General features: G+C 34.0%; 2 protein-coding genes across 10 annotated transcripts in view; one reads left to right on the plus strand and one right to left on the minus strand.

The window, feature by feature from the left end:
- Positions 1–14,494, plus strand: part of MIPOL1 (mirror-image polydactyly 1) — a 320,926-nt gene that overhangs the window by 144,038 nt on the left and 162,394 nt on the right. The window lies entirely within an intron of this gene.
- On the minus strand, positions 9,150–9,689 carry LOC122222477 (40S ribosomal protein S24-like). Of its 2 annotated transcripts, none has more exons than XM_042943015.1 (2): positions 9,263–9,689; positions 9,150–9,222 (listed from the first exon to the last, which is right to left on the minus strand). In XM_042943015.1, the coding sequence occupies exons 1-2, from the start codon at positions 9,652–9,654 to the stop codon at positions 9,216–9,218; spliced, it is 399 nt and encodes a 132-aa protein (XP_042798949.1). In that variant the 5' UTR covers positions 9,655–9,689; the 3' UTR covers positions 9,150–9,215. The 2 variants fall into 2 exon arrangements, with proteins under 2 accessions (XP_042798949.1, XP_042798948.1); XM_042943014.1 differs by having other exon boundaries at positions 9,201–9,225.

Here is a 14,494-nt window from a genome sequence, read left to right on the forward strand (position 1 = left end):
AGAAATTGAATAGTACCCTTTAAGAAAAAAATCCAAGAGTCAGTGTAAGTAGAGAAAAGTGAATTAGAAAAATACTACAAATTTATGAGATAATACATATCAAAATTTGCGAGATGTAGCTAAAGCAGTCTTCCAGAGAAATTATATAGCTTTAAATATTTATGTTAAGAAGAAGAAACATCCACAGTGATTTAAGTTTCCATCTTAAAGATTAAAAAGATAAGCAAACTAAATAAACACAAAGTAACTAAAAGTATAAAGAGCAAAAATAAAATAAATGTAAAAGAAATATGAAAGAAAAACAACAGAGAAAAGAAAGCCAAAGTGACTTTTTTCTGAAGATTAATCAAATGTATACGCCCTAGTAACAGTGAGCAAGGAAATGTGTCAGAGAAAGACAAATGCGATATGATTTTGCTCATATGTGGAGTTTAACAAACAACTGAGCATAGGGAAAAGAGAGGCAAACCAAGAAACAGACTCTTAACTGTAGAAAACAAACTGAATATTACTAAAGGGGAAGCGGATGGGGGGATGGATTAAATAGGTGATGGGGATTAACGAGTGCACTTGTGATGATCACCAGGTGTTGTATGGAAGTATTAAATCACTAAATTGTAGATCTGAAACTAATATTACACTCTATGTTAGTTAACTAACTGGAATTTAAATAAAAACTTAAAAAAACTGAAAAAGAAAACTCAGATTTGTAGTATCAAGAATGAATGGAAGGATATAAGTACAAATTCTACATTTATGAAAGGGTAACAACAGTATTATGGAGAATTTCATGGTAATGAATTTGATGACTTATATGGACAAATAAGTTGAGAAACAATTTACCAAAATTAGTTATTCACTATTTCAATTTCTTGTGTAAGTTTTACTAAGTTGTGTTTTTCCAGATTTTTCCATTTCATCTAGGTTATAAAACTTTTAGGGGTGCCTGGGTGGCTCAGTCGGTTAAGCGTATGACTTCGGCTCAAATCATGATCTCGTGGTTTGTGAGTTTGAGCCCTTGTGTCAGGCTCTGTGCTGACAGCTCAGCCTGGAGCCTGCTTTAGTTTCTGTGTCTTCCTCTCTCTCTGCCCCTCCCACACTCACACTCTGTCTCTCTCAGTCTAAAAAATAAACATTAAAAAAAATTTTTTAAAAAGACTTTTAGAAAAATTGACAACCCAATTTTGAAAATTTCATGGAAATATAAATGACCTAGAGTACTCAAAAAAGTATTGTAAAAATAGGAATTTGAAGCATTCGTACTACCTGATTTCAAGACTTATTATTCAAATAAGTCTTGAAGTTTTGTAGTTATTATTCAAAAACTACAATAATATGTCTTGTGCATATACAAATCAGTGGGACAGTGTAGACAGCCCAGAAATAGAACTACTCCTATATAATCATTTTTTTTGCATTTTTAATAGCTTTATTGAGATGTTCATGCTATTCACACATTTAGTGTATGATTCAGTATTTTTTATTGTATTTAAAGAGTTGTGTATTCCCGCAATTTTAGAATATTTTAATCCCAAAAGAAACCCTGTACACATGGTCAGTCATCCCTATTCTCCCCCCCCCCCCCCATACCCCTCCCCTAGCCCTAGGCAACCAGTAATCTGCTATCTGTCCCTATAGATTTGCCTATTCTTTTATATAGGGGAATCATACAATATGTGTTTTTTGTGTGACTAGCCTCTTTCACTTTACATAATGCATTTAAAGTTCGTCCATGTGGTAACATGTATTAGTATTTTTTTTTTGCCAAATTATACTTTTTAAATTGCCAAATAATATTTGTATGGATATACCACATTTTGTTTAACCATTGATCAGTTCATGGACATTTGAGTTGTTTCTATTTTGTGTTTATTGTGAATAATGATACCGTGAACATCCATTTACAAATTTAGTGTGGATATATATTTGCTTTTTCTTTTGGGTGTATACCTGGCAATAGAATTTTTAGATCATATGGTAACAATGTCTCACATTTTGGTGAGCTACCATTCTGTCTTTTTTGTTACTGGTTTATTTCACTTAGCATAATGTCACCAATGTACAGTGTGTCAGAATTTCCTTCCATTTTAAGGCTAAATAATATTCCATTGTGTATATATACCACATTGTGTTTACTCATCAATCAGTGGATATTTGGGTTACCTCTACCTGTGGTTATAGCGAAAAATGCTGCTAGGAACATGGGTGAAGAAACATTCTGAGATCCAGCTTTCAGCGCTTCTAAGTATATACCCAGAAGTGGAATTGCTGCATTGTGTGATTATTCTGTTTTTACTTTTTTGAGGAACCGCAACACTGTTATCCACAATGGCTATGCCGTTTTATATACTCAGGAGCAGTACACAAGTCTTCAAATTTCTCCATATCCTCAGCAACACCTGTTATTTTCTGTTTATTTTATAATAGCTATTATAATGAGTGTGAGATAGTGTATTATTGTGGTATTTGTAATGATTACTGAGGGTAGACACCTTTACATATATTTATTGGCCATCTGTATGTCTTCTTTGGAAAAATGTCTACTCATATTCTTTGCCTATTTATTAGTAAGATGTATTTTTTTTGTTTTTGTGTTATAGGAGTTCTTTATATATTCTATATATTAACCATTTATTAGATATATGATTTACTAATATTTTCATCTGTTCTATGTGGTGCCTTTTCATTCTTTTGATTGTGTTCTTTGATGTACAAACGTTTTGAATTTTGATGTAGTCGAGTTTATCTATTTTGTCTTTTGTTGCCTGTGTTTTTGGTGTCATATCCAGGAAATCATTGCCAAACCAATGTCATGAAGCTTTTCCCTTCTCTTTTTGGCTAAGAGTTGTATAATTTTAGCTCATACATTATTTAGATATTTGAGGCATTTTGCGTTAATTTTTGTATATGCTATAAAGTAAGTGTTCAACTTTATTATTTTGCATGTGGAAAACTAATCTTCCCAATACCATTTCTTGAAAACACTGTCCTTTCCTCCACCGAATGGTCGTAACCCTTATAAGAAATTATTTGACCATATTTACAAGAGTTTATATTCCTGAGCTTTCTATTCTGTTCCATGGTTTACTTGTCTGTCTTTATGCCAGTACTACACTCTTCCGATTATTGTAGCTTTGTATAAGTTTTGAAATCAGCATACGTAAAAACTGTATATGTCATGTTTTATTGGTGATTGGTGAATTGACCCTTATATATCATTATAAAGTGTCCTTCTTTGTAACAGCTTTTGACTTAAAGTCTATTTGCCGGATACTATTAATAGCAACTCCTGTTCTTTTTTTGGCTACTGTTTGCATGAAATATCTTTTTCCATCTTTTCAGTTTAAGCCATTGCGTGTCCTTAGATTTAAATTGAGTCTATAGCAGACCATACATCCTGTTGGGGTTTTTTTGTTGTTGTTGTTTAATCCATTCTGTCCTTTGAAGAATTTAATACAGTTACATTTAAAGTAATTACTGATAGAGAAGGACTTCCTGTTGATCTTTTGTTCATTGTTCTCTATGTGATTTGCAGTTTCTTCAATCTGTGCTTCCTCCCTAGTGCCTTCCTTTGTTTTCAGTTGATATTTCTATAGTGATGTGCTTTCATTCCCTTCTCATTTCCTTTTGTGTATAATTCTGTAGATATTTTTGTGGTTTGCCATGGGATTGCATAAAATATCCTAAAACTTATAGCAATTTATTTTAAACTGATAACTTCAATCACATAAAAATTATACTCTTTTACATCTCTGCCTCCCCAATTTATGTTGTCACAAATTATATTTTTACATATCATACACTCATTAACATAGATTTATAATTATTTCTATGCTTTTGTCTTTAAATTCTATACAAGAATAAATAGTAGGTTTATAAACCAAAAATTACAATAATACTAATGTTTATATTTGTCCATATATTTACCTTTAGTGGAGAACTTTATAATTTCATGTGGCTTTTTATTTACTGTCTAGTGTCCTTTCATTTCATCTTGAAGGACTCCTTTTAGCATTTCTTGTTAGGGCAGGTTTAATGTTAAGGAACTCCCTCAGTTTTTGTTTATCTGAGAATGTCTTAATGTTGTCCTCATCTTTGAAGGACGTTTTTGCTGGATATAGAGTTCTTATTTGACACAGAATTGGGCTTTTTTTCCATTCAGCAGTCTGCGCATCCCACTGCTTTCTGGCCTGCAAGGTTTCTCCTGAGAAATCTGCTAGTAATTTTATTAAGGGTCCCTTCTGCATAAAAAAGTTCTTTTTCTCTTGATGCTTCCAAGATTCTCTTTGTTTTTGACTTTCAATGGCTTGATTATAATGTATCTTAGTATGAGTCTCTCTAGATTTATCCTACTTGGAGTTGAGTTTCTGGTATTTTTATATCCTATATTTTCTCAAATTTGGGAAATTTTCAGCCATTATTTTTTCAAATGAACTCTTTGCCCCCTTTCTCTCCCTCTTCACTTTCTTTGAATCCCCTAATAAGTCCACTTGATGGGACTGTAAATCCCTTTGACTCTATTCACTTTATTTTATTTTATTTTATTTTATTTTATTTTATTTTATTTTATTTTATCATCTTATCTTGTCTTATCTTACTTTATTTTATTTTTTGCTCCTCAGACTCAGTAATATCAAATTAACTTTAAATTTACTGATAGTTCTGCTTGTTTGAGTCTGCTGTTGAACCCCTCTAATGAATTTTTCAGTGTAGATATTGTGTTTTTCAGTTCTAGGTTGTCTGTTTTCTTTTAATAATTGTGTTAATTTGTTGATATCCTTATTTTATTCATAGATTGCTGTCCTGATATTAATTTTATGTTCATGTTCTCCTCTACCTCATTGAGCATACTTAAGACAGCCATTTAAAGTCTCTATTCAGTAAGTTTGATTCACTTTGTTCCTTCAAATAGGCCATGATTCCCTCTTTCTTTGTATGCCTTCTCATTTTTTTTATTGTTGGAAATTGGGCATTTGAACAAATATCCACATCTCCCAGTCTTTATGGACTGACTCTATACAGGAGACTTTGACTAATGAGAGTAGTGTGATGGCTCAAGTTCTTCTTGGGCCTTTTCTAGACATGCATCTTCCCTGCGCCTATGTATGCCTTTTTCCCAGTTCTTCCCTTTACTTGGCTGCTCTAAATGTCCTAATTTCCCTTAGAGTCTCATACTTGCTTCTTTGCAGGTCCTTGGATATCTGTTGTAGTCTTCTGCTAATAATTTCTTGACTGCAGACACCTAAAGCTCTACATTTCTTCTATAGTACTCATTCATCACGGTATCCACTGTTGGTTTCAGCAACTTCCAGCCTGATACCCAAACTATGCCATTCTTCCCATCAGTACTCCACAATCAGACAAGGCGGAAACAAGTCCCTTGGACCACCTGTAGACAAGCCAGAATGTTGGAAAAAAAGTCCCACTTTTTTGTCTTATCCAAAGAAGGAACTGGGAATTGGACAGCCTGCTTGCAACTGACATCTCTGTGATGTGCCCCGGGGGACAGTCCAGGAGGAGCAAGTAAAAATGCCACAAAATCTCCTACTGATTTGAGAGTGTCTTTTTCTTGGCTGAGGGTTCATTTGGTTGCTGCTGATCCTTAACTGGTTTCTAGAATTCCCACAAAGCTTGGTTCATATGTTGCTTACTTTTTATTTCCACTGGGGAACTTGGGCCTGGAGCGTCATCCTACACCCTTTTGCAGAGGTCACTGTCATTGTGGCTTTGATTTGTTTTTCCCTAATGACTAATGATGTTGTCTTGTCTGTTTTTGTGTTTATTAGACATTGTATATGTTCTTTAGAGAAATGTTTCTATTCTGATCCTTTGCCCATTATTTATGTGATTATTCTTTGTGTTACTGAGTTGTAAGAGTTTTTTTATATATCATACTTACAAACTATTTATCACATATATTATTTGTAAATTTTTTCACGTTCTTAACGATATCATATGGGGCACAAAAGTTTTTTTTATTGTGAAGTTCATTTTATACTTTTTGTCACTTGAAGGCTTAGAAGGTTATGCTTAATATAGTGTCACTAAGATTTACTCCTAAATTTTTTATCCTAAGATAAATTACTCCTAAGGTGTTTTCTCCTAAGATTTTTATGGTTTTGACTTTTACAGTTAGTTTTGTGATCAGTTTTAAATTAATTTTTCTGTATGTCTTAAGCAAGTTGTCTAAGTTCATTCTTTTGCTTGTGGGACTCACTTGATTTTAGACCAGGACATCAGTTTAGTCCATTGAGGAAAGATAAGACAGCAAATAGTGGTGCAACAGCTGGGTATCAGTACGGAACTAAAAGGAGTCTTGACTCTTCATGCTGTAATCAAAATTAAAGTCAAGGAGGATTGTAGACCTAAGCAAGAAAGCTAAAACTTGAGGAAAATATCTTTATTACACTGAGTGAGGGAAGCATTTCAGAAAGGACAGAAATAGCTCTAACCATAATGCAAAAATTGATAAATGTGCCTTTAACAACATTAAGGCTATCATCAAAGGCCAACTTTAAGAAAATGAAAAGATAAGCCAGAGTATGGGAGAAAATATTTGCAGTTCATGTATCTGACACAAGACTTAAATATTAAGTATGTTTAAATAATTCCCACAAATCGATCATAAGAAGATAAACAGTCTCCCCTAAAAATGGGCAGAAAATTCACAAAAGTCCAATGAACACATGGAGAGATTATAATTTGTGAACAGGGAAACACAAATTTAAATGTGATACTACACCACATGAACTATGGCATCTGAAATTTAAAAGACAGACACAACAATTATTGGTGAGGTTGTCAGCAACCAAAATTCTGATCCACTGCTAATGGGAGGAGAAGATGGTACAACCAGTTTTGAAAACTGCTTGGCAGTTTCTTATGTAGTGGAACAATATCTACTCTGTGACGTAACAATTCCATTTCTAGGTATTTAGCCAAGGAAAATGAAAATATATGTACATTGTAAGAGTTGATTAATAGTATGTATATTAACCTTTATTCTGAAATAGAGATGCAAACTATGATTTTTCAGATGAAAAACTTTTTATGAACGCAACTCACATAATAAACTTAAATGGTATTGCAAAAATAATATTTTAATAACAGCATACTAAATAAATTCCTGCATACATGTGGATACCTTTAAAATAATTGTCATCTTTACTAATCCTTTTACTTTGTTGTTTAAAATGTTTCTTGGAGTGTCTGGGTGGCTCACTCAGTAAGTATCCAACTTTGGCTCAGGTCATGATCTCGCAGTTTGTGAGTTCAAACCCCATGTCAGGCTCTGTGCTGACAGCTCGGGGTCCTGGAGCCTGCTTCAGATTCCGTGTGTCCTTCTCTCTCTGCTCCTCCCTTGCTCACACTCTGTCTCTGTCTCTCTCTCAAAAATAAACATTAAGAAAAAATAAAATGTTTCTTTAATCTTTTTTTAAATAACTCAATAGTTTAAAAGGACTAAAAATTACTGTGTTTGTTACTAAATCCCTAGTTATTTACTTTCTTATGGTATTTTTGAAATGAATATATGTAATTAAGATATATATGTACAAATTTGTAGAAATATGTCATTGTGTGGCATGTTGCCTGGTGGGTGCTTGTATCTTGTCTAATGGAGGCTCAGTGAATATTTACTGAATATATGTTTTTAAATATGTTTTATGTGTGTGTGCATGTGTGTATATACACACATATCAGCTATAGTACATGTGGCTTTAGAGTCTCATTCACGTAATTATTGTTTTTCTTTTTTAATCTTTGGTATTTTTAAACTTAATACCTCTGAGCATCGTATAAATATTGATTTAAACTGTTATTGATATTTTTCCGAGGCTTTAAAGAAACAAGTTACACTTTGAATTTGAAAACTCTTTATTCCAAGTTATTGCAATGTAACAAAAGCATTCTAGTTACTGTTTTGAAATCTAAAATGAAGTGATTTTTAAAGATTGTTCTAAATTAAGAAGAATAAAAACTTATTTATATAGTCCTAAGTGCTTCCAAACATCTGCAGTTCAAAGTACATAATTCACATTGACACCAAAGTGTAGTGTCTGTTTTGACTGGAAGAGTCTGTTGTTATTTTTTGTCTGCAAAGGAAAGAATTGTATAGAATCCAAGTGGAGTGACGTTTGATTGTATGCAGTCACAATGGTCCGTGACTGAAAGCAGATTGTACAGGAGAAACGGGAGCTGTTAAAAACTTATACAATATTAGAAAACTTTTTGTTAAAAACTTAAGGCATATTAATCTTTCGGAAAGAGCACATAGAGTAAAACAGTGTAAAACAATGTATTATCTGCTTGATATAATTCTTCATTATTTACAACAGCAAGTAAAAGGAAATTACTGCTGAAAACAGATCTTGTATTAAAAATGGGCCAAATCATTTTATGATAATTTTTATAAATTTTATATTTTTTATGTTTTTATAACAATTTTTATATTTTATATGTTTAGTTCACTCGCACTGTAGAATTGTTTGTTTATAGAGAAAATTTTAATCCTTTTTTTCTTATCAGTGAACCTACAGACCACAGAATCTCTGAGCCCCTGAGATATTTTTACCATTCTACAGCTGTCCATCTTTTTTTATCTCTATCCCCCTCTCATTTATTCTTTCTCATGTTATTTTGAAGGAAATACCAGATATAATATCCTTTTTATCTGTAACTTTTATTGTGTATTTCTTTTTTTTTTTTTTAAGTGTATTCATTTTGAGAGAAAGAGAGAGTGAATGAGGAGAGGGGCGGAGAGAGAGGGAGAGAGAGGATCCCCAGCAGGCTCTCCCAGAGCCCTCCACAGAGCTCAAACTCATGACCTGAGTTCGTGAAGATCATGACCTGATCTGAACCGTGAGATCATGACCTGAGCTGAAACTGAAAGTTGGATTCTTAACCAACTGAACCACCCAGGCGCCCCTTACATTGTGTATTTCTAAAAGATATGAACTGTTGCTTATAACCACAGTATCATTATCACAACAAAAATATTAACAAAGAGTATTGTGAAGCATCTGATCAGTTTTCAAATTCCAGTCATTCCATAAATATCATAACTTCTTCTTTGTTTGAATCTGTATTTAATAAGAATTACACATTGCAAATGACTGAATTGACTCTTAACACTTTTTTTTTCACATAAAAGTTCTTAGTTTATTAATCCTCTCATGAAAAATCTGCACAATCGCCAGATAGTCCCTGAAGCATCTTTACTCCTTCTTTTGTCCAATCTCCAGCTCACTGCTAGACACTTCATTTCTTTTTGCCAGCACCAACATTAGCTTTTGCAGTTCCCCTGACTTTCTTCATTCGGTTCTTGCGTTCCTTTCGCTGTTTTCTCGACGTCTTTTTCTTCTCATACAGGCCATGTCGTGCAAGTCTATGTTTGGGTTCATTTTTCTTTGCATAATCCAAGGAATCATAAATCATGCCAAAGCCAGTTGTCTTGCCACCTCCAAAATGGGTTCTGGATCCAAATACAAAGATGACATCTGGTGTGGTCTTGTACATTTTGGCTAGTTTTTCCCGAATTTCTGTCTTAGGTACTGTTGCCTTTCCAGGGTGAAGAACATCGATGACCATCTGTTTCCGCTGAAGTAGTCGGTTGGTCATGAACTTCCTGGTCCGGATAGTTACTGTGTCATTCATGATGGCGGTCGAGCTTTAGGCAGCCAGGGAGGAAAAGAGCAACACTATTTTTAATTTATAGATTCCCTTTCTATCTCTTTTTGTCCTTGGAGTTTATTTTTTAAACACATTGAGTCCGTTTTCTTGTAGTTTCCCAGTTTATTGATTGCACCTCTGCAGTGTCATTTAATGTATTCCTCTCTTCTCTTTAAGTATCTATAGGCTTGATCAGATTTAGATTACTGTTTGTTACCAAGACTGCTTTACAGGTAGTTTTGTGTTTTATCTGGGAATACATGTTGGTTTGTGAAAGAACTACGTGAGTTATTAACAGGTCTCAGTGGTCTATTAAATGATCTCAGTATATTAGTATCTCTTAGTTTATTAATGACTTCAAAATTGTGATATTCTAATACTCCTTTTTTTTTTATTAGCTTGGATGCTTCCATAGCCATTTTCTTATCTATTCTTTGACTACCCAGTGGTAAAGTTTATATAAGAAAGGGTAGATAAATTCTTGGCTTATAAATTCCCCCACAGTGCTAATTAGTTTTTTTAAAAATTTTATTATAATTATAAATTTAATAATTTAAACATATTCTGTGTGTTACAATATATTTCACTTACTATCCCTATTGGTGATCATATTGTCTCATCTTTAGCTACAGGAGAGCTTTTCAAGTTTTCTACTGAGTGTTTTCTGAGTCTCTTTGATAATTTCTTAGTCCTGATTAATACAAAACTTCTGCTAAGAACACGTGTTCTTGGATCATATTGTATATTTCTTGTCCCAGACCTGGAGTCAGCCGTATATCCATGGAGTCCTATATTTTTAGTAGGAAATGGTACTTGAAACTCATAGGGTAGGTGCTAAAAGTACTCATTGCTACCGGATTTCCTGTTATTTCTATCTTTTTCAATGGGCAGAACTAGGAAATACACAAACACATATTTTTTAAAGGTAAAACTCTTTGTATCCTCATACTGATGCTTCAGTTCAATTTCTGAACTAAAAGATTTTTTACGTATTTTATCTTTCGTCTTTATTTTCGTCTCATTTGATGTGAGCCCTAGTTCCCAAGGGCACTGTAACAGTATACAGATAGCATTTACTTAAGTTCAATTAAAAAAATGTTTTTTAAGTTTTTTTTTCCCAATATATGAAATTTATTGTCAAATTGGTTTCTGTACAACACCCAGTGCTCATCCCAAAAGGTGCCCTCCTCAATACCCATCCCCCACCCTCCCCTCCCTCCCACCCCCCATCAACCCTCAGTTTGTTCTCAGTTTTTAACAGTCTCTTATGCTTTGGCTCTCTCCCACTGTAACCTCTTTTTTTTTTTTTTTCCTTCCCCTCCCCCATGGGTTTCTGTTAAGTTTCTCAGGATCCACATAAGAGTGAAAACATATGGTATCTGTCTTTCTCTGTATGGCTTATTTCACTTAGCATCACACTCTCCAGTTCCATCCACGTTGCTACAAAAGGCCATATTTCATTCTTTCTCATTGCCACGTAGTATTCCATTGTGTATATAAACCACAATTTCTTTATCCATTCATCAGTTGATGGACATTTAGGCTCTTTCCATAATTTGGCTATTGTTGAGAGTGCTGCTGTAAACATTGGGGTACAAGTGCCCCTATGCATCAGTACTCCTGTATCCCTTGGATAAATTCCTAGCAGTGCTATTGCTGGGTCATAGGGTAGGTCTATTTTTAATTTTCTGAGGAACCTCCACACTGCTTTCCAGAGCGGCTGCACCAATTTGCATTCCCACCAACAGTGCAAGAGGGTTCCTGTTTCTCCACATCCTTTCCAGCATCTATAGTCTCCTGATTTGTTCATTTTGGCCACTCTGACTGGCGTGAGGTGATATCTGAGTGTGGTTTTGATTTGTATTTCCCTGATGAGGAGCGACGTTGAGCATCTTTTCATGTGCCTGTTGGCCATCCGGATGTCTTCTTTAGAGAAGTGTCTATTCATGTTTTCTGCCCATTTCTTCACTGGGTTATTTGTTTTTCGGGTGTGGAGTTTGGTGAGCTCTTTATAGATTTTGGATACTAGCCCTTTGTCCGATATGTCATTTGCAAATATCTTTTCCCATTCCGTTGGTTGCCTTTTAGTTTTGTTGGTTGTTTTCCTTTGCTGTGCAGAAGCTTTTTATCTTCATAAGATCCCAGTAATTCATTTTTGCTTTTAATTCCCTTGCCTTTGGGGATGTGTCGAGTAAGAGATTGCTACGGCTGAGGTCAGAGAGGTCTTTTCCTGCTTTCTCCTCTAGGGTTTTGATGGTTTCCTGTCTCACATTCAGGTCCTTTATCCATTTTGAGTTTAAAAAAATGTTTTTTAAGTTTAAAAGATGTAAGAAACCTCCTAAGTCTGTTTATTCATTAGAACCTTTAAGAATATTAATATTTGGCAGAATATGATCAGGGAAAGTATTATTTTTAATTATGTTAGTTCAAAATGAAACTCTAAAACCATGGAAGATGTTATGTAATACTTGATCTAGCAACATCCATTTTCTCTAGCATTTGTCTTCTTTCTTTTTGTTCATTAAAGTAGGGAGGATCACTAAACAACTTGAAACTGTAGTCCTTTAGGACACTTGCTAGTTTGAGTGGTCCCTGGGCCTTATCTTCTATCCCTCTTGTACTTCATGGCCATGGAAACTGAGCCCAAGTATGCAATGTGAATAAATGCCCTCAGGTCAACAGTAGCTTTATTGTTCTTAAGTTATACTTCTCTGTTTGACTACAGTGTTTCATATTTTGTGTATTATGTAAGTAGGAAAGAAGTCTCTATCCCTGGGTTATTTCTGATTTCCTACTTACTTCCTTACTTAAATAGGTGGTCAACTTGTGACCATGATTTCTCACTTTCTTCAAGCAGACCCTTGACATTTCTACCTTTCCTCCTGTGTTCTTCCTCTTTTTCTTCATTCAACTTATAAAATCATGTTCCCCGAATAAGCCCAACTCAGATGTCATCAGCTCCATGAGACATTCTTTTATCCCATAGCCAAAATTATCTCCCCCACATTTGTAACCTCGTAAGTCATAGTCATTCCGTTTAAGTACTTAATATGTAATAATTTTGTATTAAAATCAATTGAAAATGTAGAGGTTAATTCTAGTAAAGAATACTTCTGCTGGATTGTGATGCTCACTGCTACGTCTTACTCGTTTTCATGCCTCATGATTTGTGTCTTCACAAAACGCATTTATGTTTTGGTTGCATTTATGAGCAAATATTTGAATTGTTACAGGCAAAATGGGACAGATATAAATCATGTGTAAATCATGTGTCCCTTCCAAATGAAGGCCAAATGATGTAATGTCACAAAGGTTTCACTCAAATCATTTTTAAAATGTGGTAAGTAATTTTTTAAAATCTTATTTATTTATTTTGAGAGAGGAGTGAGTGGGGTAGGAGCAGAGAGAGAGAGAGAGAGAATCTCAAGCAGGCTCCATGCTGTCACACAGAGCCCAAAGTGGGGCTTGATCCCATGAACCATGAGATCATGAGATGAGCCGAAATCAAGAGTTGGATGCTTAACTGACTGAGCCACCCAGGCACCCCTAAAAACGTGATAAGTGATTCAAGTTGTCACACAGCACATGTTGGAATATTCATGGCAACATGAAATGATCTGCCACTATATTATATTTGACTATAATGTAGTCAGCACTATATTTGCAGAACTTAATTTCAACAAAACTTTATCTGGTAAATTAAATTAATATTTTAAAAATCTTGATTTTGTGATTATTATTTTACTTCATTTATAAATATATTTTGGTTTTATAGTTGTATTATATATGCATGAGTCATGTATATTCAGTGTTGTATTGTAAAACATCATTCTATAATTTAAGTCAATATCAGCAGTTTGGTATGACATTTCTTTTAAAAGGATTTGCGCCTGGGTGGCTCAGTCGGTTAAGCATCACAACTCTCGATTTTGGTTAGGGTCATGATCTCACAGTTCATGGGATCAAAGCCCTGCTCTCTGCACTGATAGCATGGAACCTGCTTGTAAATCTCTTCCTCTCTCTGCCCCTCTCCTGCTCACGTGCACATGTGTGCATGCACGCTCTCAGAATGAATACACAAACTTAAAAAAATAAAAAATATAAAAAGACTTGTATATTACTAAGGCTTGAGAAATACTGATATGGACTAAATATTATAGAGGTCAGAGGCAAAAAAATCAGTGTTAGATGCCAAACTGGATTATGCCTGTATCTTGATTATTTTGTAATAATGATTTTTAATTCATTAGGACAACTAGCTACTTGTCAACTAATCTAGAATTAACTTTGTATAGGTATTTACTTACTGGTTGTTACTTAAATATCCTAATTTTTTTAAGTTTAATTTTTTAGTAATGTCTACTTCCAGCGTGGGGCTCAAAATCACAACCAGGAGTCCCATGTTCTATCCAACTGAGCCAGCCAGGCATCCCTTAAATATTCTAACTTACAAATAGATAAATTAAGGAGTGATTTTTTAACTTTTTTCCTGAAAGATGGCTTTAGTACTTTATTCCTTTAGATAATCCCCCCATGTATCTTGATATGGTCCTGAATTACAGCACATCACTTTATAATTATTGTGTAAAATGTTCGATATATTTATATGAAGATCTTGTATTCAAATGTCATAGTTCAATTATTTTTTAACATAGATGCCCATTTATGCTTTTATTTATAAGTTATTTTTTTTACTTATATTCTTATATATCTCCTGAGGGCAGAATGTCATTTCATGTTTGTTATCACTTGTTTTACTTAAAAATAAGGTTTAGCCAAAATAGAAATGAAAAACATTTGTTTCCTTAGTTGTTTCCAAACCTAT

Source organism: Panthera leo, chromosome B3 (genome assembly GCF_018350215.1).
Source record: "Panthera leo isolate Ple1 chromosome B3, P.leo_Ple1_pat1.1, whole genome shotgun sequence".
NCBI lineage: Eukaryota > Metazoa > Chordata > Mammalia > Carnivora > Felidae > Panthera > Panthera leo.

Excerpts from the sequence above, each read along its gene's own strand:
- LOC122222477 (XM_042943014.1), bottom strand. The coding sequence starts at position 9,654 with ATGAATGACACAGTAACTATCCGGACCAGGAAGTTCATGACCAACCGA.